We start from the raw sequence: 24,912 nt of genomic DNA, 5'->3' as shown, positions 1-24,912 counted from the left end.
TCTTGTTTCCTTGCAATCCTGCCCTCAGAGCTGTGAAGGGAATATGATGTGATTCCTCCTGGGGTGCTAAGAGCTGCTGAACTGATCCCAGGAGGCTGCAGCCTCCCTTGCAGGGTGCCCTGCAAGCAGTGGGATGTGTTCCCTCAGCCTGGGCACTCTGGGTGCCTTGCAGCCCTGGAATTAGCTGTCAGGGCAGATGCAAAGAGGACCATCTTGTTTTGTCCTTAGCCAAGCTCATGCCACAGTCCCTTGGGCAAACAAGGGGGACTTCCCAGTGGCAGCTGCCTTACTCCAGCTCTCATGCCCCCTTTCTGTTTTCTTTCACACTTCTCTGCTTCCATGAATCACTATCTGAGGGGCTGGGCTCTGGTTTTACTCCACAACGTGACTGAAAAAAAACCATATCCTGAACTCCAGAGTAACAGCTTGAGGCAAAGCTCTTCAGACTTTGGGTTAGCTGCAATTCAGAGCCCAGCTCTTTCATGAGGGAGGGTTGGGAGCTCTCAGATTTGGGATCAGGTAGCTTCTTAAAAGGTGCTGCTGATTTCTCCCTTCTGCCAGAAAAGGCACAAGCATCATCCCTTTGATGCACTGGAGGGAAGAAAAAAAAAAAACAACAACAAACAACTTTCCAGCTCTGAAGGTTTCTCAGCTTTTGCATTCCTGCTTTCCCCACCTCCTGAGTGGAGGGGTGAATGGGGGAAGGCAGAGCAACAGGAAACTCTGACAGCTGGGATTTTTCACCAGAATCTGAGAAGCTGTCTGAGCTGGGCAGCTGCACGGGAAGCTGGGTCATTAAAATGACACAGCAACTCGACTGGGCTGTAGGGAAGGAGAATTTCTCAGCATGGGGGGGCTCTGGGAGCTTAGGAGGGGGAAGAGCCCCTTCTCCAAAACAGCTGGGGGAGAGAGAAAACCAGACAAGGAAGGACCTCCTAGGAAGATGGAAAATATTCCTCTAGAGTCCTGGTGCTGTGCCCAGCCAGTGAGTTGCTGTGGTTTTTTAGCCACTAGACTGGGAGCAGGATGAGGGGGTGGAGGTGGGGGGTGTAAAGGGTTACCTGGAAGAGTTAAGTTTCCTTTGCTGGCTTTTCACACTTTATCAGTCCCCCAGCAGTGCTGGAAAACTGAGGCCAAGCGAGGAAGAGAATTTTTTAGCTCTCCATCCCCCAAACGCCACATCAGCACAAGCTGCAGGATGACCTCAATGAGGAACAGATTGTCCCTTGGCCTGTCTCCATCTCCCTGCCTGCAGGGACATCAGGCTGGAGGACCTCGAGCTAGGAAGACTGAGATGAAGGAGGAGGGACTATTTCCAGGAGCCACATGTTGGGATAATGGCACCAGGGAGCTGGAGCCAGGGTTTGGGACCTGCAGGAGGGACTGCAGGAACGGGCAGGGGAGGGAGTCTCTTTCTGTCATCTCTGGTTTGATGACACTCTGGCAGCACCCAGCAAAGACTTGCAACTGGTTTTATGTCAAGAGCTGGGACCAGCTGGTGAAGCCAGCACCAGGACCTGCACCTGAACCAGGTCTGCTCCTCCCTCTGAAGCTTCACTGCAGAAAGTGGAGGGGAGGTGACACTCCTCCTGCACAGGAGCTTGCAGCCTTCCCTGGGGAGGAAGGAAAGGTACCATTCCCCTTCACCTGCCTTCTCAGGCAGCTCCTTAGCCCCCTCTAAGGTGGAGCAGACCGCTGAGTTTCTCTGCTTTAACCTCATCTCATTAAATCCATCTCTCCAGGTTGGATAATCATTTCCTCACTTACTACACTTATGAAGGAAGACCTGGGCTTCTCAGGGAAGAACCAGGATCCCAGTGGCCAAGTGCTGTGAACAGGCAGCACAAAGACAGAGCTCTAACCCCAGAGGTACTCAACCGTGGGTAAAATCTTGTTTGTCATCATTGTCAACCTCATCTTCTACCCTGCTATAATAACCAGTGATGTTCCCCATCATTTTTCAAAGCCTGCTGGGTTTTCATACCCTTTTTCATGTCTTCACACGTGGCACATGATGCCCTGAGGTGCCTTTGCTGTGTTTCAGGCTGGTCTGGAGAGCACTCATCCCCCTGGAGCTCCCCAGAACAGACTGAGTGCTCTGTGGCTTTGGGGCTTTTGTTTCCTGATTCTATCACCACGATTATTTCAGCATCTATTCAGTACTGATGGCAACCACCTCAGCAAAAGAACAGGATGTGAAACAGCCTGGTTGGGAATCTCCACTAATTCCCAGGGCTGGATCCAGCTTGCATTTGCAGTCTGTGAAATCCCCAGAGCCAGATCCTGGTCCCTGTGCTCCCAGGAACCAGCACCGTCCCTCCCAGCTGCTTTCAGGGGACAATCATATCATAGGATCCCAGACTGGTTTGGGTTGGGAGGGACCTGAAAGATCATCCGGTTCCAACCCCCCTGCATGGGCAGGGACACCTCCCACCAGCCCAGGTTGCTCCAAGCCCCATCCAACCTGCCCTTCAACACTGCCAGGGATGGGGCAGCTTCCCTGGGCAGCCTGGGCCAGTAGGACTAAATGCTGAGGCAAAATCCTTCTCGGTGTAAAATTATACAAATCTTGCACAGCAGGATGACTCTTGTGACCTGTATGATTTACTCCCTCATGATAGACTGTAGCTGAGGCTTATTCCTGTGTTCAAATAATCAGAAGGGTTCCCAACAGCCAAAGGAAAGCCAGAGGCTGCTGGGGGAACCAGGGCTCTGGGGAGCTCCTCCTGGGTTTGCTGTGGAACATCTAGCTGTTAGTCACCAGGCCTATTTTCCAATTTCCAGCTCATTTGTTAATTCCAAGTGTCACATCTCATTCCTTTCCACTTGGGCTGGAATTTCAGTGCTGCTGGATGTCTGCCCACCTCCTGGATTCCAGGTAAGGAGGTTTTGCTTGCAAGCACCTTGAGACAGAGGTGTGGTACCACCAGCTCTGCTAAGGGTGGCTTGTTCAGTCCCTCTCCCCTGGTCATCCCCTGAGGTTTAACCCAGTTTCAAGGTGATCCCCATGCTTAGACCCCTCATGGCTTTGATGAGAAGAATATAATACCTTTGGCAAGACTATTTTCAATTCATTTTAAGACCACACAAGATTAGGTGACACAGCACAAAATGCATCTGTCCATAGGTGAAGTGAAGAGATACTTTGGTTAGCTTGGGTTGTTGTGTTGTTTGGGGTTTTTTTTCATACAGCCATTTGATTCATTGAGCCCATCAGTCCAACATTTTCACATTGATGTTCCAGGAAACCATAGGAAACATTTCCAGCCAAATCTGCAAGAAAAAATATTTGCATTTCCCTCCAGGCTGATTTCTAACCTAGATTGTGGGGTTGGGGGGTTTGGGAGGGGGTTGTTACATTTCAGTAAGTTTCCACTAACCATATCTTTTCCTTTCCTCTGGAAAAAAAAAATGAAATTCAGACCACTGCAGATGCTCAAAACGACTTTCAAGCTCACACACACACAAAATGAAATTGTAAGGATAAAACATATGGCACTTTGTTTTGGAGTAAGATGGGAAGGGAAAAGCTCGACTGTAAAGCTTCACTGAGGACATTTTATTATTCAGAATGAAAAGAAAGAGCTTTCTTTCAGCTAAAGGAAAACAGAATTTTGAGTAGAACTGGCTATTTTCTGAAATGGGTTATTTTTTTTTTTTCCAAAGACAAGCAAGAGCCTTATTAATTATTTGTATTGTGGTTGTATTAGGTCACTTATTAAATCATTAAAGGGAAAACTGAAAGATCCTCAGGCATTTCTTTTATGTGAAAATGGAAACTGCCAGTGAGATTCCTTTTTTTCCCAGTTTAAGAGGAAAAAAAACCATTAACCACTGTCTCCCTCTGCAAACACAGATGATTTGGGACAGTTCTGCCTTTAAACATGGGAGGCAAAGGGGGAAGGAGGGGTTTATGGCTCAGAACTGAAGTGGGGGAAAAAAATCCCCCCCATCCTTCATTTTCTTTTTATTGCTTCACTGTAGAGAGGAAAGTTTGAAATGGAAATGAGCCTCCCTGGGGAAGGAGTTTCAGACAGGACTGTGGGGAAGGAGTTTCAGACAGGCCTGTGCTGGCTGCCTCTCTGTTCTTGTCACCTTGTCTGGAGGGGACAAGCCATAAACAGCCCTCCCCAAGTTCACCCTAATGGCTCTGCAGTGGCCCCACAGCCACCAGCACTGAGCACGCAGCCCCTCTGCATCCTGCTGGGTATGGTTAAAAGGTGCCTCACCTTTTCCTTTGGCCTTTAAAGTGATTCCCAGCTCTCTCCAGGGCTGGGAGGGTCGAGGCTCAGCATGGTCAGACCCTCCCAGCCCCCACTGCTTTGTCAGGTCCCATGGAGAGGGGTGGGTGTGCTCAGCCATGCAGGGGATTATGCTCATTCCCACAAAATCCTGCTTCACTGAGCAGCCCCCGGAGCTCCCAGAATATTGGGCTGGAAGATTCTGAGGTTCCCCTGAGCAGCCCTGGCGTTATCTTGACTTCATTGCATTTTCCCCATGCAAACATCCCCAGGTTGCTTTTGTGCCCTTTGGGTAACTTGGCTCAGAAGTGATTGACTCAGGGTTGTGCTCAAAGGAGAGCAGCTCTCCTGACCCCTTCTGCAACTGGAGATTATGATAGAATCACAGAATGGTGAAGGTTGGAAGGGACCTGAAAGCATCTAGATCCAACCTCCCTGCATGGGCAGGGACACCTCCCACCAGCCCAGGCTGCACAAGCCCCATCCAACCTGCCCTTCAACACCTCCAGGGAGGGGGCATCAACAACCTCCCTGGGCAACCTGTTCCAGTGCCTTCCTACCCTCATGGGGAAGAATTTCTTCCTAATATCTAACCCAAATCTCCCCTCTTCCAGTTTAAAACCATTACCCCTTGTTCTCTCACTACACTCCCTGGTGAAAAGTCCCTCCCCATCTTCTTTATGGGTTCCCTCAAAAATTAGTTTGCCCTGAAGCCACAGCACCTCATTAACCTTCTTTTTTCTTTTCTTTGTAGCTGCAGGTGTTTTTGTTGCTCATAAACCTACCCTGGTCCCTCTCTTCACCTCTTCTCATCTTCTGGGGGCTGTGATTGTTCTTCCAATGTCCATTTTATAAATCACTTTAATTAATTTTGTATCATTCTGTTTTATTTATATCACTTGATTTAGGTTTCAGATTGCTTCCACTACCTCTTATATATTGCTTTGATTTTATTTATGGTGTTTCTGGTACATTTGCATGGCTTTCCTTAGATGGATATGATTTTGGCTGGATTTACAGTGTATTTCTTCAGTTAGATTTATATCACTTTAATTAGATTTACAGCCCTTTAGAATTTGAGGGCTTCACTTAGATTTATAATATCCCTTTTGCTGGGCTTGTTTTGCATGAGAGATTCACATCCTTTTTGTTTTAAAGGATAGTGCTTAACTCAACACTGATGTTGCTTTATCAGCCTCCCAATTAGATATATGAAGCAAGAACTCACCACCTGCTTTTTCCCCTCCCCTAATTTCCACTGGGATTATCCCAGCATAAACTCTGCTGCTTTAAATTAACCTCTTCCAAGTCAGCACCACCAGGAATGTAGTAGAAATCATCTCACCAAGTGGATTCCTCAGAATACTCAGTGGGAGTTAGTGGGATACCACTTTTAGTCCATTCTTTCCTGCACACTAAATATCAAACCCTGAGCACACTCTCCCAGCACGGCAGGGGCCAGGGCTGGGCTCTCCCAGTATGCAGGATCAGTGTCCAGTTGGGTCACACAGGCTTCAAACTGGGTCTTCCCTATAGGAGCAAGTGTCCTTAATCATGAAGCAACTGGGTGTGGAGGCAGTAATGGCATTTCCTCCTCTACTTCCCCTTTTTCCAGGAAAATACTCAAATGTTTTTAGGAAGAGCTGAGAGTTGGAAATTCCAGGTATAGCTGCCTCTCTCTCCTCAGCATCTCTGACTTCCTGGTGTCCCCAGGAACAGCTGGTACCAAGGCAAGGCTGTGCCCCCTCACTCCTCATTTTGAGCTGAGCTCTTGCAGGACATGAAATTCCAGTGGAAGAGCCTGTCCCTCAACACCCCAGCCAAGACCACAGCAGGAGGAAAGCAGCAGTGCCCTGGAAAGCTGCTTTTCCAGTTAACAGAGAGAGAGAGGACCTGGCTTTGTCCTTCCTGCCCAGCTCTGCTCACAGCAGCGTAAGAAATCAGCTGGAAGGGAGTGAAACCCACGTGCTTCAGGGGAAAAGCCAACCTCGGGCTGAGAAGGGTCACTGCATGTCCCTGAGGGCTGTTATTTCAGATGTTCACAGCAGGATATTTGGTGGCTTTCCCAGAAACATGGGATTCAGGGCTCTGTTGGAGAGCAGGACAGCGGGCCAAGTGGACCACAGCTCCCAGACCTTTCTCTCTAAACCCACCAAGGGCCTGAGTTGATGGAGTTTAATTTCTATTAAGATCTCCAGCCAGAAAGGTGGACCAGATGATCCTTGAGGTCCCTTCCAACCTGGCATTCTCTGTGGCAGGGGAGCACTCCCTCTGGGGCCTCACACCAGACAAATGCAACCTCCTGAATCTCTGCTTTCCCCAAACAACATGATGCTGGAGCTTGCTGTGGGTCCAGGGATGTGAAAAGCTCCTGAGACATGAGGGTACTGGGGGCTTGGCTGTGTGAGATACCTGCCAAGCTAAGGAACAGGGCAAAGGGTTGCACATCCTCCCTGTCCCTCAGACAGCAGGAAGATTTCCCTTCTCACTGTGATTACTGCAGGGCAGAGCAGCAGCTTTCATGGGGTGGTTTCTGAAGGCTTTTGCAGTGGGTTTCACTAAGATTCCTGTATTTGTGCAGCAGTTGTGAGCCCACGTCAAGCAGGCCAAGAGCTGGGCTCAGGAAAGGAAAAGAAAAAAGCTTTTCACCTACCCATGTCTTTGTCTCTCTCTGACCTCCCCCTCTATGTGTTTATTCCCTCTGTGAAGCAGTGAGAGAGGCAAGGAATGTGCTGCAGAAAGCCTGTTGTTTGGTAGTTGGATCCAGATGGGAAGGGAAGGAGCAGAGTTGTGTGAGGGGGACAGAAAAAGGCTGGAGCAGGAGAAAGCAAGGAGCACCAAGCCTGCCCTGCCATATAGCCCAGAGAAACACAAAAGGGATATGAATTTGACTCTTCAGGCACTGCTGCTATTCTGCTCCCAGGAGAGGACAGAAGCTGGACCAGAAAGGGAAGCCTGCCCAGATCTTCAGTGCAAGATAAATACTGACCCACAGAACCTGCTGAATTCTACTCTCCTATCCCACTGTGATCTGTTTTGCCCCACACCATGAGGAGTCTTCTGAGCCTGCTTCAGAGAAGCAGCTATTACTCATGTAAAGAGCTGTAAGACTGTGTTGGCCACAAGGGAGATTTTCCAAGTGTTTCCCAGTAGCTCCCAAATCTGCACCATCAGCATCACCTCTCTCCTTCAGACAGACCAGACTTCTCCAGGTGTTCCTTCCAGCTCTAATGGTCTTTCCAAGGAAGGGCAGTCCAGATCATGACTGCTGTTAGTGGGTGGTCCCCACTGGCTCCCAAGGTTCAGGATTTCTCTCTCAGAGCCTCAGGCTCCTTGTGAGGGATCCTCATGTCTTGCCTGGTGTGGCTTCAAGGGTGTCACTTTTGTGCCATTTCCCTGTTCACCCCCAGCTATGAACCAGCTCACACTGAGCATGGCAGGAGCAGGGTCATGATTTTGAGTCCCTTCCCATAAAATTTACCCCAGAGAGAAAAGTGGCAGAACCCCTCCTGCACACCCCAAGAACCACTCTGGCTTCTCTCCTTCCCCCTTCCTCTGCCTTTTTCATCCTTCCTGCAGCTGTATCCAGCCTCTGCATAAATGAGCATGGTATCTCAATTAATGCACGTCTAATCAGGACAGCAGCATCTCTGGCAGAGAGTCTGCATCAGCTCTAGAGGCTGAGCACCCAGTTGACCTCCCAGTGCTCTGCCACTGGGGCCCCCTCATTTAATTACACCCAGGCTGCTGTACTCCTCAACCTTTTAATTGCTCAGGCCAGAGCATAGGGTAGCAAACAGGTCAGAGGCAGAAGATGCTGGGCGTTGTTTTAAGACAGTACAGCTGGTTTTAAATCCCATTCAGAAGCTTATTTTATGTACCTGCTGAGAAAAAGAGGGCGTTCAGGAGGGGCAGCAGGGAGTGCTCAAAAGTGATCCTGAATAGTTTTTTTTAATTAATGAAAAATGACTTGAAGCCAGATTCCCTTCTGCAAGATCTCTGCTGAACACCACACCAGTCCTCTCCTAGAGCTTCAGATCAAGCCATAGATCCTCTGCAGTAATATTCCTGATGGTAATTCCTGCTGGCAGCAGAGCAGTTCTCAGCAAGCCACTCTCCCCCACTGCCCAGCCTCCCTCAGCCCAGCTCCCCACTGACTTACCAAGAGTGTTTCTTAGAATAAGCAGCTCATTCACAACAAACAGCCTCACTCTTTGATGTACTGGTGGTACTGTTGTTGTGGTGGTTTAAATACCTTGGTTTCATGCTCATAATAAGAAAACCTGGCCACAGAGCCTTACTGTAAGTTGATGAGAAAGTAGCAGTAATTATTGCTCTGTCCTCCATGGGAGGGTCAACTTCAGATGCTTAATGGCCTCGAGAGTATTGACTGATTACTCACTTTGGGCTGAAACAGCAAGGGGAAAGGGCCTCCATTCTCTTTGGTCTTGGATTCTCCTGTGTTCAGGGGGTTGGGCAAGAAGCATCTGAGCCTGGACAAGAGATAGTTGCAGCAGTCTGATTTGGGATTAAGAGGGGAAAGAATTTGGGGGTGGGGAGGGCTGGGGAGGTGAGGGATGGGGAGAGGTATTCCTGGAATGGATGAAGGGTGAAGTCAGTGCAGGTATTGATGCATCATCCAGCTGGACAGCAGGTACACAACAGCAAGTGGGTGGTAAGTGGTGAAGACAGGCTGGCTGCAAACATTTTTGTTTGCCTGGTAAATTTGCATGCAGGGAAGGCAAGGCTCTTGGAAGCAGTTTACCCACAGAGCCTGTGTGGGATGCTGTAGGACTTCTCACACCTCCTTCTGTTTTTCCCTTGCCTCTGCTAATGCTATAAGCTTTTGCAGTCTGTGAGTCCAGGTCTTTGTGGGCACTGATCCTTTCGTTCTTTTCCAAGACGCTGCTGTGACACTGAGCTGCTGTCAATGAAGTTTTGAGGTGAGGGAGAGGGAATGAAGATTTGTAGCTTGGCCAAACATGAATGGTTTTCCCCAGGGATGACAAAGGACGCCTCTAAGGCACCAAGGCAAACCCCAGGTCAGATTGTAATCCCCTGCTCCCACGCACTGCCCTGCTGGAACTTCACAACAAAGCACAGTGGAGAGTGTTTTCTTTTAACAGCATATTTTTCATTAACCTTGTTCTCAAACATTGGCTGAGGTATTTTAATGGAAGTTTCCTCCGTAGTGCACATACCAGAAACACTTGGCCCAGACCATTAACATTCATTATAACTAAATGTAACTCAGCAACTGATCCTGCAACGGGAACACTGAACTGTTAAGGCATGTTTCACCTTTCCTGTAGCTCAGGAAAGAGATGCCATGCATGAAGAGCTGTCCCATATTAGCAAACAGCAAAGGTAGAAGAAGCTGATTAACACCAGTAAAGTATTAGTTTGGCCACTCAGACCTGTCCCAAAGTCTTTGAGCTGTTCTTGCTCTTCAGTAATTCTCCATCCACCACTAACCTGTGCAAGTGTCTCTCGCTGGGTGCTGACCAGCAGGGTCTGTCCCTTTCACCTGTCAGCTTTCAGTCTGATTCCAATCTCAGCAAAGTTCTCCTCTCCTGTACTCCTGGATTATTTTTCTGTTCTCTGCTATCAGCTGAAGAGCTACTTGCTCTTTAATTCTGTTGCCTGGCAGTGTTTTGAAGCCCAGTGTTTCTTGTCTGCATGTCCATTCACTCTGGGATCAAATCTACCATTCCCAGGTCAGATTCCAGGTTTGGTTTTGCCCTGCTCAGATTCCAATCTGCACCATAGCATTCCTGGCAAGGTGCTGAGCTTTGGAAAGAGCTCTCTGGGACAGCCTGCCTTCTGATTTCCTTTGCTCTTGGTACCAGGAGAAAAATGATCCCACTTCTTCTCAGCTGATCTCGCTAGTTTGGCAACAGAGTGCAGGACAGTCCTGAGTTCCCTCTTATACCCCAGGATCCAGGTACCCAGTGGGCACAGCTCAAACCTCCAGCTGGGATTCTCTTCCTGCAGATTCACAGTATCACCCTGGTTGGAAAAGATCATCAGGTCCAACCACTACCCTAACTCTACCACGTCCACCACTAAAGCCTGTTCCCTGGCATCACATCTGGTTTTTTTAGATGTCTCCAGGGATGGTGGCTCAGCCACTTCCTTGGACAGCCTGGAGATGTGTAGAGCCTTTGTCTCCCTTCATCCCCCAACACAGAGGTGGGACCACGCTGTGCTCTGGTGCTTGGGGCTCAGCTGCAAGATGCTGGGCCTGCAGGAGCCCTGGTGCAGCAAGGAAGCTGATTCCTGATTTGGTCCAACAAGTGAGTACGGCCCTTTGGACTGGAAGTCTCCCAAGGGTTATTTGTGCCCAGTGACCTCATGGCACTTCTCTTTCCAGCCCCTGCTGGGGTCCTCCAGTCTTTTTGCATAATCTCCCCTGGCTAAATGTGAGTGGGGCCTTCTCCTGGGCAGCTTTTGTCATGAGGAACTGTCTTCCTGTGGGTTTCTACCTCGTGGGCCCTGCCTCTCTTTTGTAACTGTTTTCCATTTCTTTTCTCCCTTGTTGGCACCTCTTAACTTTTTCTTCTCCTCTGCTCTTATTTTCAGCACTGCTATTATCCTGAGAAATGCTTCAAGGAAACCATTTGTTTGAGGGAGGCTGTGAAGATTTAGGGTTAAAACATGCACGAGGTCCCACAAAGAGCACGACTTGTACCAGAGTGATCTCTTTGCCTGGAAGCAGAGATTGAAATGGTTGTTTCTAATTATTTCTGTGCTTCTCCTTGCAAAGCTCTTTCTCTGAGGCCCTGATCCTGCTGCCACAGTGACCTTTGTGTTTGCAGAGAGACCTTTTGAAATCAAAGGGGCCCTTCATGAGCATCTGCCCATCTGGAAGTGATTGCAGAGCTGGGTGGGTGGAGGGCAGATGGGGGAGCCTTCCAGCTGGGAGCTGCAGATCCTGGAGTGACCCAGCCCCACATGCCTGGGTGAAAGGAAATCTGCAGTGTCCCACCTTGCATCCTCGGGGACCGGCAGCACAGGCAGCAACACCTCCCACCAGCCCTGCAACAGTTGCCCTGCCGGAGCAATCATGTAGATGCTGTTTGGTTCACAACAACCGCACGTCGAGAAGGCTCTGATCTCTGTGTGTGTGTGCGTGTGTGTGCGAGCGGGAGAGCCGGGCTCTGCTGTTGGAGCAGCCCTTCCTCCCCTTCTCCCTCCTCCCTCCCCAGCGCAGTTAGCGCCCAGTCGTGTCTCCCGAGGAAAAGCACCCAAAGCAAGTGCGGGAGAGCCCCGCAGCAGGCAGGACCTGCCGCTCTCCATCCTCCCCCATCCCCGCGGCCGGGAAGGAGCGGGAAGCTGTGGGGTCCGGGCCGGGAAGTTGCGGGGGGCTGCGGGTCCGGACTGGGAAGTTGCGGGGGGCTGCGGTGTCCGGGCTGGGAAGGAGCGGGAGGTTGCGGGGGGCTGCGGGTCCGGGCTGGGAAGGAGCGGGAGGTTGCGGGTCCGGGCTGGGAAGTTGCGGGGGGCTGCGAGTCCGGGCTGGGAAGGAGCGGGAGGTTGCGGGGGGCTGCGGGGGCCGGGCCGGGAAGTTGCGGGGGGCTGCGGGGGCCGGGCCGGGGAGGAGCGGGAGGTTGCGGGGGGTTGCGGGGTCCGGGCCGGGAAGGAGCGGGAGGTTGCGGGGTCCGGGCCGGGAAGTTGCGGGGGGCTGCGGGGTCCGGGCCTCCCCATCCTGCCCGTGGGCGGGCGCTGCGCGTCCCTCCTCCGCTGGCTCTCTCACCGGCGGGGCGGCGCGCAGGCTCCGCGGGGCAGGTCCCTGGGCCTGGGGGAGGAAGTGACGGGCTGGGGAAGGGGGGAGAAACGAGGGAAGAAGAGCCCGCCGAGGGCTTGAATGAAAAAGGACCAGCCGACGTCTCGCCGAGCCAGCTCGACGGGGCCGGGGGGCGCGGAGGGTCGGGCCGTTTTCTTCCCACCTTCCACCGCCCCTCCGCGCCCCCCGCCCCATGCCCTGAGCCTGCGGGGGGTGATGCGGGGCCCGCGGCACCGGTTGCCGGCGCTGCCCGCCCTGCTCTGGCTGGCGCTGGCCCCGCTGCCCGGAGCTCCCGGAGTGCCCGGAGCTCCCGGAGCTCCCGGTCCCGCCGCACGGGCCGAGCTGCGGGTGCGGGTTCGGCTGCCCGGGGGGCAGGTGACCGAGGAGAGCCTGCAGGCCGACAGCGGCTCCGACTGCATCAGCCTGGAGCTGCGCACCGCCGACGGAGCCCTCGTTACTCTCACCGCCGACTTCAGACAGGTACCGGCTGCGTCGGGGCTCGGGATGTCGCCCCGGCGTCGGGAGAGACATCCCTAAGGTGCTGGAGAGGGGTTGGCGGGGATGTCTGACCCTGCTTGCTCAGGAGGGGTGCGCTGCCAGGCTGGGCTGGCTCCTCCCGCGGTCCCGCAGCCCCGCGGGGCTGTGTTTTGCGGGTCCGGTCTCGCACGGTGATTCCCGGCTGGGCTGGAGGGGATGAGAAGGCGGCCAAGCGGGAATTCTGGCCCGTGGCAGCTCGCGGGTCAGCGGGTGGGCTTAGCCAGGGGGTCAGGACTCCGGTGCGTGGTTCTGTTGCGGGAGGAGTGCTGGTGATAGCGGTACACGAGGTGCTGCCAGACCCGGGACCGACTTCGGAGCCTGGGAAAACTCCGGCTGAGGGTTCAGGAGCCAGACCTGTTTCTGAGGAGCGGGGGGACCCTTTGCACGTGTAAGGGAAGGTCCGTCCACTCTCAAGCCCCGTTGTCTTTGTTTGCAGTGCCTGCAGGGCAGTTCTCACACACGTGGGTAGGCTGCTGTCCCCAGGGCTGTGACACCTGGAACGTGCACTGCCTCTGTGGTGGAAAGAGGTGGTGAAGATCCTCGTGGGATGAGTGGAAAGCCTTCCCCACACCCAGCTGTCCCTAGCAGCTCTGGTGCTCTTAGCTGAGCTGCTGGTAGTTTTGCATGGGAGGCTCAGCAGCAACTGGACATGGAGCAGGGCTAGGGCAGGAGTCTGTGTGTGGTGGGATCTCAGGTTCCTGACTCCTGGCTGGGGATGTTCATGCTCTGCTGTATCTCTAGGACACCTCCCTGCAGGGTTCATGTGGGGTACGGTTGGTTCCCTAGGTGGACTTCTGCTGGTTTTGGGAGCACACGTGTGTGTTTGTGGTGTGGGAAGTGTTTGACTGACAGCTGCCTGTGGGACTGACAGCAGCCCTTCCGTAAGAGCAGCCTTTCCTCCTGCCCAGTGCTGAGAGGTGGCCTCTCAGCAGGGAGGTGATACTTGCTGAGCTGAAGCCCACGATCCCACCATTGTCAGCAAGGACACCATGGCTTCTGGGCCAGCGTGGCATCCTTTGGAGCATGCCAAGCCTGGCTGCATGCAGGGAACCTTCTGTTGCCCAGGAAGGAGCTGTTTGCTGCCATGTGGGTGGCATGGCTGTCCGGGTGGCAGAGCAGTGTTATCTTGTTCCAACCCCTGTTCAGCCTGTTTGCTCAGGTGGACTTTGGTTTGCCGCCCGAGGAAGCTCAGACCCATGAGGTAGGAAGGTGTTATGTCCCAACCTGTTGTGAACCTTGGAACCTTTTACTAGGGATTGTTCTGGTGCCTTCTTCCCTTGCGGCTACACTCTTTGGTCCCAGTCTTCTTGCAAGCCTCTGAGATGGCCTCCTGTCCCTCTACAGGGTGTAGTGTCAAGCCCACCTCTCTGGGATGCCAGTAGAAGCTGGGATGATTCCTAAAGTGGTGGCACGCTCCACGTACTCCAGCACACATGTAGGGAAGCAGTCCCATGAGTCCTGTTTAAAAAAAATCATGAAATGATAGAAATTGCAAGATGACATGGCCCGCTGGGGAAGGGCTCTTCAGCCTGCAGGTTTCAAACTTGCCTACCACAGCATATTCCTGGCTAAGGGAAATCCAAACTCCTCACAGATCCTCTAAGAGGGCCCTTTGGAAGCCTGAGATGATTTTGGGAATTCTGGTGGCCTGAGCTGCTGGTTGTTCATTCATGTTTCACTCACTTCAGCTCTTTTTGAGGGAAGCTCAAATCTCATCTATAAACCAGAAGAGTGTACGTCAGCTCTTCTCTCACCCTCATCCTTTGTGTAGTTGAGCTGCTTCTGGAGACGAGTTTTCTGAAGGTATCTTGGCTTCAGGGTGTTAGATCCTTGGCTCCATGCATCCCCTCTGCTCCTGCTGGAAATTTACAGGAGATAGTCCCTGGAAGGCTTTGCAAGCATCAGGCTTGCAGGAGTCCGTTCTTAATCTTCCGTTTCAGAACAGTTGGATACTGGCTCCCTCTGTTCCACAGCTTTGCTGGAAAACAGCTGAAAAAAAGCCAGAAAAATATAAAAGACCAAGGAGCTGAATTTGTGGTGCAATGAGTAATGTTGTGAGCAGGCAGCTGCCTGGCCAGGCTTCCCCTTCTGACCTGTTCTCCTGGCTGCGTCCAGCATTTCCCTCTTCTGCTCTGGTGCTCAGCTCTGACATTACACAACCTCTTCCCTCCAGAGAGAAGGTCTTGAGGCTCTGAGCCTTGGTAAAAGCAGCTGGGTGGTTGGTCTGGCTTTCCCAGGCTAGATTGTGTGGTCATGCTGTGGCCAGGATGCTGGGGTTTTGCACAAATTATTTTTCCACTTCTCTGGCTTAAACTGCAGGGGGTTAGTCCAAAGGCAGATTTTAAATGGGTTGTTGGGTTGTTGTTTTTTTTTGCTTTGCTAACAAGGAATTGCTGCTAAAGCAGGGACTGGAGAAGGAGGGAATTATGATGAGATCATGGTTCATTCCTCAGCTCTTTTTCGCTGGTGGAAGTTGGGTGGAACTTGAGCAGTGGTTGGGTCTTCCACAAAGGTGGGATTTTCATGTCTCTTCCACCCCTGCCTTCCCTCCACAGCTGAACCTGAAGGAGTCATGTCTTCAGATCACACCAGCTTGGGGGTTTATTTCTCATTCTCTAGTGCAGCACAAACTGGTCTTTGAGAGTCCAAACTGGGACCTGATGTTTTCTGGGCAGAACAGCAGCAAAGACCATTTATCTTCTTGCAGCTTGAAAAAATGTGATGAAAACACTCGTTTATTTTTCACTGCATTTTACTTTCAGGCATGAAATGCATTGCAAAAAAAGTGAGAGGGGACAGCAACCCCAGATGTTGTGTCTGATTTGAATAGCATGATCTTGCCAGTTGTGGAGCAGTGGCCTGAGAACAAAGTGGGTGGTTTTGTTCCAAGGTCAGCACAAAGATATGGAAAAGTTTATTTTTCCTTTTGATTGCTGGAAAAGTTGTGTTGGAAACACAAGGGAGAAAGCATGGGTAATGGTATTTTAACACTTGCACTGCCAGTCCTTTCAGTCTCCTTGTTAATAAAGCTGATGTTATGTGATCCTCTGGGGTGGTGTCTTGAGAACTTCCTTATGCCAGAAGTCCGTTGTGTTAGTTGCTAGATGACCAGGTGATATAGGAAAACATCTGTCCAAAATTTCTATCTGTAATTAGGAAAATAGTCTCTTCTTTATAGAGATTCCAAAAATAAAAAAGGAGGGTCATTTGAGGAAATTCTGGAGTGTGAGGGTGGTGAGACCCTGGCCCAGGTTGCCCAGGGAAGCTGTGGCTGCCCCATCCCTGGCAGTGTTGAAGGGCAGGTTGGATGGGGCTTGGAGCAACCTGGGCTGGTGGGAGGTGTCCCTGCCCATGCAGGGGCTTGGATCTAGAGGATCTTTCAGGTCCCTTCCAACCCAAACCATCCCATGATTCAGCACCCCCTGGGAGGGCAGGAGGGATGGGGTGGGCTCATTAAAACATAATCCCCACTCAGTCAGGGTAGCTCAGCTGGCTGGACCCCCCGTGCGGCTGCAGTAACACATTCTGTTGTAGAAGCCCAGTGACTTTCTGGCTGTAGCTGTTCCCCTGGGGCAGGGCACAGCAAAGGCAGGGGGAGGAATTGAGCCCAGGAGTGCTGGCATTACCCAGTGCCCCCAGCAGTGTGTCCCCTTTGCATCTGCCCCTCCACTCTGAGCAGGCATGTGACAGCAAAGACACCAGTGGGTCCCACAGCAGCACTGATGTCCTTGGGGGAGAGAAACTTGGCAGGGAGGGGAGCTGCATGGGTTGTGGGGAGCAAGGCATTGAAATGATTTATTTCCCTGGGAACTGGTTTGCTCCACTCAATGGGAAGTCGAGATGCTGGGCTCAGATCTAGACCACACAGGCTTGTAAGTCTCTACTGGAGAAACCCAAGAGATGGAGGTTGAATTGTTCTCCCACCCCAGATGACAGTCCCTGGAGGAGCTGGCTGAAGACAGCGTGAGGAGGGGAAGAAGTTCAAGGATTTCACTGTTCCTCCTCACAGGCTGGAAGTCCCTTGGGTGGGCACAGACAGCCTGGGCTGATTTCCTTTCTGCCTTGAGGAAACAGGAGCTGCTCTCCCCTCGCTGTGGAAGCCAAGGCTGTGGTTACCCTGGTCAGAGGACAGCAGCAGAACTAGTTGTTCTCTGTCACACCGAGTGTTTGTCATCCAAACTGAAACAATAGCTGTGACTGTACCCACCACACGGGTGCAGTCCAGGGCCAAGGATTCTCAACACCCCCGGGATGAGTTCATCTGGAGAGTCCCCATGTTGCAAGGGCAACGTTCTGCTGGGACTTGTTCCCTGCTGGGAAATTTTGCAGAAATCCAGAATTAAAGGTGCTGTTTGTTACCTTGGCTGGGTACCCACCTTGGCACTGGTTCATCCTGCTGTTGCTGGGGGGAAAGAGGTGAGGTGGCTGGGGAAAGAATGGTGCTCTCTGAGCAGGAAGAACTTTGGTGGCTCTTTCCAGGTGAGAAGCATGACAAATCTGTGATGAGACAAGCTTTGCTCCACCTGAGGTTGCACAGCCAGGGCAGGGAGAGCTGAGGAAATCCAGGTTGAGGTTTTGAGGCAGAGAGATGAAGCAGAGGGAAAGAAGAGACTCTCTTCTTGCTCAGGAGAGAGTGGTCAGAAAATGGGCCAGCAAGCAGCAGAGGTTTAGCCTTGCTGTGAAACCTACAGCAAAAGGTTCCTTTGGGTATGCTCAGAGGGGTGGGATTTCTCTCTTCAGAACAATGCATGGCATTGGAGCCAGCTCCTTGGAAAAAATGGCTTGATTAAAGCTGATTATTGGCTCACTGGCTACTTCAGTGGTGGCAGAACCCAGGCCATCCCTGTCCTTCCCAGTGCATCTCTCTTGGTATCAACAAAGCTGCCAGAAATCCCTGACACCTGGAGTTCAGGCAGCACCACAACCCTCTTTGTAAAATCACAGAATGGTTTGAGTTGGAAGGGACCTTCAAAATCACCTAGTCCCAACCCCCCTGCATGGGCAGGGACACCTCCCACCAGCCCAGGTTGCTCAGAGCCCCATCCAACCTGGTGTTCATGCCAGAGTTGCTTCCTTTACATGCTATAGGGTGCTACAGGGCTGGGAGAGGGATGTTGGCCACAAGCACTGGGGGTGCAGGGAGAAGGAGGAGGAGAAGTGACCCCCTCTCTGGGGGATCCAAGCCCAGAGAGTAGGGGGCTGAGGGCAGCAGCTCAGGGTAGTTGTTCTCTCAGCCAGCAGCATCAGCAGGGCTGGTGGAATTACTGACTTGGATAAAGACCTGGCCTTACTGGTGTGCGCCTGAGGGCAGGAGAGGGGAGACTCTTTCCCCCCTTTCCTCCTGCAGCAGTAGCACCCCCACTGCAATCCCACCTTTCCCCCCCTTTTTCTTCCCTTCCTTCCATCCCCTACCAATGAGCTCTTAGATTTTTGTAGGGATCTTTACCAGAGGTTACATGGGCTCACAGGCCTATCAATCAGTAAGTACACAGAGATAGGCAGATTAAATATTTAGATGAGCTGAGCAACAGTCCTGGGGTCACTTGTGTCCTGGTGTGATGGGAGCAGTGGGACTTGTGAATGTCTCATACGTACCAGCCATGAGGAGGAGAGAGGGCTGGGTGTCTAAAGGCTAATTTTAAAATAGGCAGATCAGAAGGATTAATCAGTGGCTCAGCATGTTCCCATCTGACAAAAATTGCTTGCAACCTGGCAAGTGCTGCACTGGTTTTCACCTCCTCCCTGCAGAGGTTTTTGGTGCGGGTGTAAAACTTGGCTATCCCTGTTTGCTCTTTCCAGGCTGAATGCTGATTGTTCAAAGTGAATTGAAATGAAAACTGCACCTGAAGAACGTGCCAGGGTCAGTTTTGGTCTGGTCCTCCTTGCAGAGTGTGGGAGCTGAGAGCAGAAGAGCTCAGCTGGAAGGTCGCGGGACTAAATGTAGTTGGGAACACGGGTCATTCCAGTGGTGCCAGTGTCTCAGTGGGAATTCTCACCATTAAAGCTGTCAGAAAAGAGTAATTCCATAGTAATTTCACATGCATTTTTGGCATCTCTTTATTCCTCCTTGATGTAAAAAAACAATTCCATAGTAATTTCACAAGTATTTCTGGTATCTCTTCCTTCCTCCTTGATGTCCTGCTCTTGAGAGTTTTCAGTCAACAAGTACACACAGCAAAATAATTTCTCCTGTCCTGGGAAGGGAAGCAGGTCCTAAATGGTGGCTGTACTTTAAGATGTCCAGAGGTGTAACTGGATTGCATACTCTTTCCTCTTCTGGACATGGAAGTGAAGGCAGGGCATAAATAGTGAGCTGTATGAGCTAGTCTGCAGAAGAACTCAAGGTGGATAATGCTTAGAGGTTGTAGAAAAGAGAAAGGCTCCCTTCTTCTTGGGGCAGAAAGAGGTTTGGATGAAGCCTTGGCTTCTGAGCTGTGCACCAGGAGCAGCTCAGGAGGAGAGGGATGATCTTAGCAGCTTGGCATAGCTTCTTCTTGCTGGTCCCTAGCCACTAATATCTGTCCAGTTCTCTGTGGAGGACCTTGTTAAGACTGATGGTGGTGGGTGGGTGCCAAAAGGCAATAATTGCTTTTCACACTGAGAAGGTGGCAAGATTCTGGTCCATCTGCTGAGCCCTTGTAGGGGTATGGTCTGACAACAAGACAGGGAATGGTGGGATCTCACAGAGTGTCCAAATGCCTCTGAAGCCAGAAGCCAGATGGATTGATACCTGCATGGAAAACGGTGTTGATTTATGTGAGAACAGGGTGTTGGGAGGTTCTGCTATTGAACAAGGTTTCCCCCTGAGTTTGCATGAAGGGAACCATGGCTGGTTTCCAAGCTGGTTTTAGACATGGGCTACAATCCACATCAAAAGCTCTCTCTATGAAGTACCAAAATGATTGAGCTGGGCAGAAGAGAAGGTCAGCTGCAGCTGATCAAAACGGGTCCTTCTGGCATTAACAATTTGACTTTCATTTCTGTCCCACGTGCTCTTGGGTTCAGAAATGAATAAATTTGTTCTCCAGGAATCTGGTTGCTCTGAAGCAAGTGAGGGAAGGCAGCAGAGGAAATCTGGGACTGCTTGCCCTCAGTCGTGTGTGGAGATAATGGCTATCTGGTACTTGTTTAGCAAAACCAAAATCAGACTCCTTGGAGGCTTGCCTCCTTCTTGGTGAAGGACAGAAGCCCCCAGCTGTCATTTGAGGAGGCCAGGGATGTGGGGTGGGACCTGGCAGCAGTTTGTCCTTGCCAGAGGGGGATTGTGAAACCCCTTATTTCTTTGCCAATACCAGTTGTTATGCTGCAGGCTTTGGGGTGGGACTGAACCTGGGACAACACCCCCGTGCTGAGGCACCAGAAGCTTGAGCCCTTTGGCTTTGTCCTTTAAGGCTGGAGCCTTTCTCTTGCGCCCCAACTTCTTGGTTCACCCCGCCATTGCCAAAATTCTGTGACTCTCACTCTACTTATTTCTCTCGTTGTCAGGAGGTGAAGATCTTTCGTGCCTTAATCCTGGGGGAGCTGGAGAGGGGCCAGAGCCAGTTCCAAGCCCTGTGCTTCGTCACGAGGCTGCACCGCAACGAGATCATCCCCAGCGAGTCCATGGCCAAGCTGCGGCAGGTGAGAGGCTGGTGGCAGTGCCAGCTCCAGCCTCCAGTCCATCCAGGGCTTCTCAGAGCTGTCCTGCCTGGGTACCCTTCCCAGGCAGCTCCCCAGTTGTTCAGTTATTAGACCCACCTTTGACCACCGCTTCTGCTTGAGGGACTCGGTGTTCCTAGGATCATGGAACAGTTTGGGTTGGAAGGGACTTGAAAGATCATCCAGCTCCAACCCCCTGCATGGGCAGGGACACCTCCCACCAGCCCAGGCTGCTCCAAGCCCCATCCAACCTGCCCTTCAACACTGCCAGGGATGGGGCAGCCACAGCTTCCCTGGGCAACCTGGGCCAGGGTCTCACCACCCTCACACTCCAGAATTTCTTCCTCATGTCTCACCTCAATCTCTCTCTTCCAGTTTTCATCCCTCCCCCCTTGTCCTCTTCCTCCCTGCCCTTGTCCCAAGCCCCTCCCCAGCTTTCCTGGAGCCCCTTCAAGCCCTGGAAGGTGCTCTAAGGTCTCCCTGGAGCCTTCCCTTCTCCAGGCTGAACAGCCCAACTCTCTCAGCCTGTTTTAAACTCAGTTCATCAATACTATTGATCCTCTTCTACTAATATACTAGAAGGAGGACAATTTAGTTCAGCCTGGTCAGTATCCAGGTGGCTGGATGGGTGGGCAATCACCATGAACATCCGTGCCTCATGTTGCCCAGGGGTGTAAGGGCTGATTTGGGACCACCCTTGGGGACAAAGCATTGAGAAAGGATCCCAGGCAAATCAGAGCAGTGCTAAACTATCTTGGAATCATGGAATGGTGAAGGTTGGAAGGAACCTTAAAGATAACCAGGATCCAACCTCCCTGCCATGAGCAGGGACACCTCCCACTAGACCAGGCTGCACAGGGTGATCACTTTCAGTGTCCCCAAGTCTTTTAAGTGCCTTCCATTCAAATTAGATGCAGGTGCCTTTACAGGAGAACATCCATTTGCACGTCTTCTGGTGTTGGCAGGAAGTCATGACATGTTATAAAGGAGTAATTTGCTGCAACCAGGATCCAACGTTTCATTATTTCACCCTCTGCAGAAAAACCCCAGGACAGTGAGGCAGGCTGAGGAGGTGCGGGGCCTGGAGCATCTCAGCATGGATGTAGCTGTCAACTTCAGCAAGGGAGCCCAGCTGAGCTCTCACATCCACAATGTCTGTGCAGAGGCCAAAGAAGCAATTTACACTCGAGAAGAAGATGTCAAATTTTGGCTGGAGAAAGGTAAGTTTCCTTCAGTTTCTTTGGAACTGCTCCTGTCAGCAAGTTGGCACTCTGCTCTGAGCTGTCCTGCCAGGCTTCTGGTGATCAGCACAGATCATTTTTGGCTTCTTTCACTGTCTTCACAGTGGGTAAGACACATGCTTTGCTTGCCTGCACATTGCATAGTCTGTTTGTTAGCATATCTGACTTCTTTTGGTGGTGCTTTCCTGGTGAACCTAATTAGGCAGGTATTTTAAAGAAAACCTTTCACCTGGTCCAACACCCAGAAGAAATATGTTCTTTGTGCACTTTGTGTCTCTTTTGGCTTGCTTTCCCTGGGGCCCTTGCTTCTCCTGTGGTTCCTATTTATGTCCAGAATGCCCCTGAAAATGCACTGTCTAACCTCATTCTCATTGACTCTCCTGAGGACTGTGCAGAGAGAGCAGTACTTGCTGAGGTGGCTTTCTCCTCTGGCCTTGCCTCTTCGTGGTGCCACAAGAATGATCTGAGGGTGGGAGAAGCTCTGCTAGGAAGACAGGCTGAGAGAGTTAGGGTTCTTCAGCCTGGAGAGAAGGCTCCAGGGAGACCTGAGAGCACCTTCCAGGGCCTGAAGGGGCTCCAGGGAGACCTGAGAGCACCTTCCAGGGCCTGAAGGGGCTCCAGGAAAGCTGGGGAGGGACTTGGGACAAGGGCAGGGAGGGAGAGGACAAGGGGGGAGGGATGAAAACTGGAAGATGGAGATTGAGGTGAGACATGAGGAGGGAATTCTGGAGTGTGAGGGTGGTGAGAGCCTGGCCCAGGTTGCCCAGGGCAGCTGTGGCTGCCCCATCCCTGGCAGTGTTGAAGGGCAGGTTGGATGGGGCTTGGAGCAGCCTGGGCTGGTGGGAGGTGTCCCTGCCCATGCAGGGGGTGGGATCTAGATGATCTTTAAGGTCCCTTCCAACCCAAACCGTTCTGTGATGCCTCTGGTTTCTCCCGCAGGGGTGGATGGCTCCATGTTCGAGGTCCTGCCCCAGACAGCTGACCTGCCTGGCCTGCAGCGCTGCAGGCTGAGCTCTGAGCTCTGGAAACCCTGCATCTGCAGCTACTCCCTGAGCATCGAGTGGTACCCCTGCATGCTCAAGTACTGCAAGAGCCGCGACGCTGCGGGCAAAGTCTCCTCTTACAAGTGCGGCATCCGCAGCTGCCAGAAGGGCTACACCTTTGATTACTACGTGCCACAGAAGCAGCTCTGCCTCTGGGATGAGGAGACCTAGCAGAGCCAGGCCGGAGCTTTTCAAGGGGCGACTCATCTGCCTCCATTTATGATCCTAAGAACCTCCTGGCGCTGGCTGCTCCAAAGAAGGAACGAGGTTCTCAGCGCTGCCTCGCACCAGGAGGGCTCTGTGCGTGAGTGCCTTGCCTTCTGGCCCCCTGAGACTCCCTCCCCGCCTCATGCTGCCTCATACTGTGACAAGCAGGCTCAGCTCACTGTGTTGGTGCTCTCCTGCCAGCTGCTGGGTGATCTGGCTTCCTGGAAGCAGCAGGAGATGCAGGTCTCCGGGGTGAAGCAGCGGGAGGGATGTGTTCTGGAGTTGGCAGGTGTGAAAGGGGGAAGCTCGGAGCAGACACCAGCCTGGAGCGTCCTGCTGGGTGGTCAGGGTAGGGAGAGAAATGGTCTCGATGACCCAGGCTGTCAATCACCACTGCCACTGAAGAAGCCCCTTCACTGATTTCACCACCTCCTGGTGACACAACAGCAGTTCCCAATGGGAAAGCAGCTGATTTATGGGACCACATACCCTGAACAAGGAAGGTACGAAGCCCAAAGCAAGAGCCTGCCTGTAGCTTTTTCTAGTGGCCAACTGGCTTTCCCATCCTTCCTGGGGCTAGAAGATACAATGGAGGGGATGTAGCCCAGCAATGACTTGGGCCCCTAAAGGGCTCTAATTAATCTCAGTTTTAGACTAGTGAAGGCCCAACTTTTTGTGTTGGTCCTGTGACTCTCCCACTAAGAAAGAAACATCTGGAAGCTTGTGACTGCCATCATAGCACTGTGGTTGCAAGGGGAGGGGATGATAACACTGTCTTTTTGAAGAAGACAACATCCAGTTTTGTGTCCTACTCTGCCAGCTACTCACAAGAAGCTCTTAGATAATTGTACTGCTTTGCTGTGCCTTGGTTTCCCCTATAGGTAAAATAGGGATGACACTGAAGCTGACCTTGGCCCTCATATATTCCTGGAGGGCATCAGACAAAAAGCCCTGCAGGAGTGTTGCCTGGTTCCTGTGTCCTCTTCCACTCAAGTTAGAACAAGCAGGGATGGGAGAAAGGCTGTTGGGGTCGTTGTGAACCCCTGTACCTCCTGTAAAAAGCCTTCACAATGTGCCTTTTTGCCTAAACTACAGGAATTTTGGGGAAAAAAACACCACCACCACAATATAAAGAATTTGGTCACAATTATTTTTGTATTGATCACTTAAGTGGGGGGAGAAGGGAAAGGTATTTTAATATTGCAACATGAAGTAAAACACACTTGAAATGATTTTTTTAAAAAGCAAATTATTTATCATTTTTAAGGTAAAATAAACTGGTTTTTTTTTTAAAGCATCCCTGGCCTAAAGGATTTTCTGTGCATCATAATCTGTGTGTGTTTGGGTTCTTGGTTAGGATTTGTTCCCTTATGGGTGAGTCTCAAGCCTGCACCTAGGACAGTGAATGCCAATGGATGGAGGGGAACATCCTGCTGTTCAGCATGTTCTGGAGAAGAGGAGGCTTCAGGGAGACCTTAGAGCACCTTCCAGTGCCTGAAGGGGCTCCAGGAAAGCTGGGGAGGGGCTTGGGACAAGGGCAGGGAGGGAGAGGACAAGGGGGAAGGGATGAAAACTGGGAGAGGGAGATTGAGGTGAGACATGAGGAGGGAATTCTGGAGTGTGAGGGTGGGGAGAGCCTGGCCCAGGTTGCCCAGGGAAGCTGTGGCTGCCCCATCCCTGGCAGTGTTGAAGGGCAGGTTGGATGGGGCTTGGAGCAGCCTGGGCTGGTGGGAGGTGTCCCTGCCCATGCAGGGGGCTGGAACTAGGTGATCTTGAAGGTCCCTTCCAACCCAAACCATTCTATGATAGCACTACTTAACACTGTGGTCCTGCATCTCCAGTATGCTGTCTGCCCAGCCCCTCAGTTGAGAGGCAGTTTTGACTCCTGCCAAGCAATTGGAAAGTTCAAACCTGAGCTCTGGTGAAGGAAGAGACCAGCAGTAGAAGCACATCCTGAGGTCAGGCAGGCTGGTGCCTACTCCTCTCTCCAGGTGATGGTGGGATCCCGTGAGGGAATATTGTGCAGACGTGGCTGGAAGCTTGTCTGGGTCCAGCAGCCTCAATAAACTGTTCTTTGTCTCTTCAGCTACAGCTGAGAGGAGATGAGGGCAGCAGAGTTTTGGGCCAGCTCGGAGCTTTTAGCTCAGTGGCTGCTCGAGGAAGAAATGTGGAGTGCTGATTCCCCCTAGTGTGGTGAATGCAGAGATGGGACAAGGACTCCT

The 24,912-nt window shown here is 51.9% G+C and overlaps 1 protein-coding gene and 1 long non-coding RNA gene across 2 annotated transcripts in view; both read left to right on the top strand.

Moving 5' to 3' along the window:
• Positions 1-2,838, top strand: part of LOC127393526 (uncharacterized) — a 156,646-nt gene extending 153,808 nt beyond the window's left edge. Inside the window, exons 4-5 of the long non-coding RNA XR_007891482.1 lie at positions 1,743-1,869; positions 2,785-2,838. This is a non-coding gene — a long non-coding RNA (uncharacterized LOC127393526). The remainder of the gene's footprint in view (positions 1-1,742; positions 1,870-2,784) is intronic.
• Positions 2,839-12,041: 9,203 nt separating this feature from the next.
• OAF (out at first homolog) lies at positions 12,042-23,987 on the top strand. The gene is made up of 4 exons (XM_051638668.1): positions 12,042-12,504; positions 20,047-20,181; positions 21,239-21,419; positions 22,380-23,987. Exons 1-4 carry the CDS (start codon positions 12,106-12,108, stop codon positions 22,652-22,654), a joined length of 990 nt encoding a protein of 329 aa, XP_051494628.1. The 5' UTR covers positions 12,042-12,105; the 3' UTR covers positions 22,655-23,987.
• The last annotated feature ends 925 nt before the right edge of the window (positions 23,988-24,912 follow it).

Source organism: Apus apus, chromosome 22 (assembly GCF_020740795.1).
Source record: "Apus apus isolate bApuApu2 chromosome 22, bApuApu2.pri.cur, whole genome shotgun sequence".
Taxonomy (NCBI): domain Eukaryota; kingdom Metazoa; phylum Chordata; class Aves; order Apodiformes; family Apodidae; genus Apus; species Apus apus.
Note: the sequence above shows the minus strand (reverse complement) of the source record. Positions and strands in the feature narration are given on the sequence as shown.

Excerpts from the sequence above, each read along its gene's own strand:
- OAF (XM_051638668.1), top strand. The coding sequence starts at position 12,106 with ATGAAAAAGGACCAGCCGACGTCTCGCCGAGCCAGCTCGACGGGGCCG. Across the intron at positions 12,505-20,046 it reads TCACCGCCGACTTCAGACAG|GAGGTGAAGATCTTTCGTGC; the intron begins GTACCGGCTGCG and ends TCTCGTTGTCAG. Across the intron at positions 20,182-21,238 it reads CCATGGCCAAGCTGCGGCAG|AAAAACCCCAGGACAGTGAG; the intron begins GTGAGAGGCTGG and ends CACCCTCTGCAG.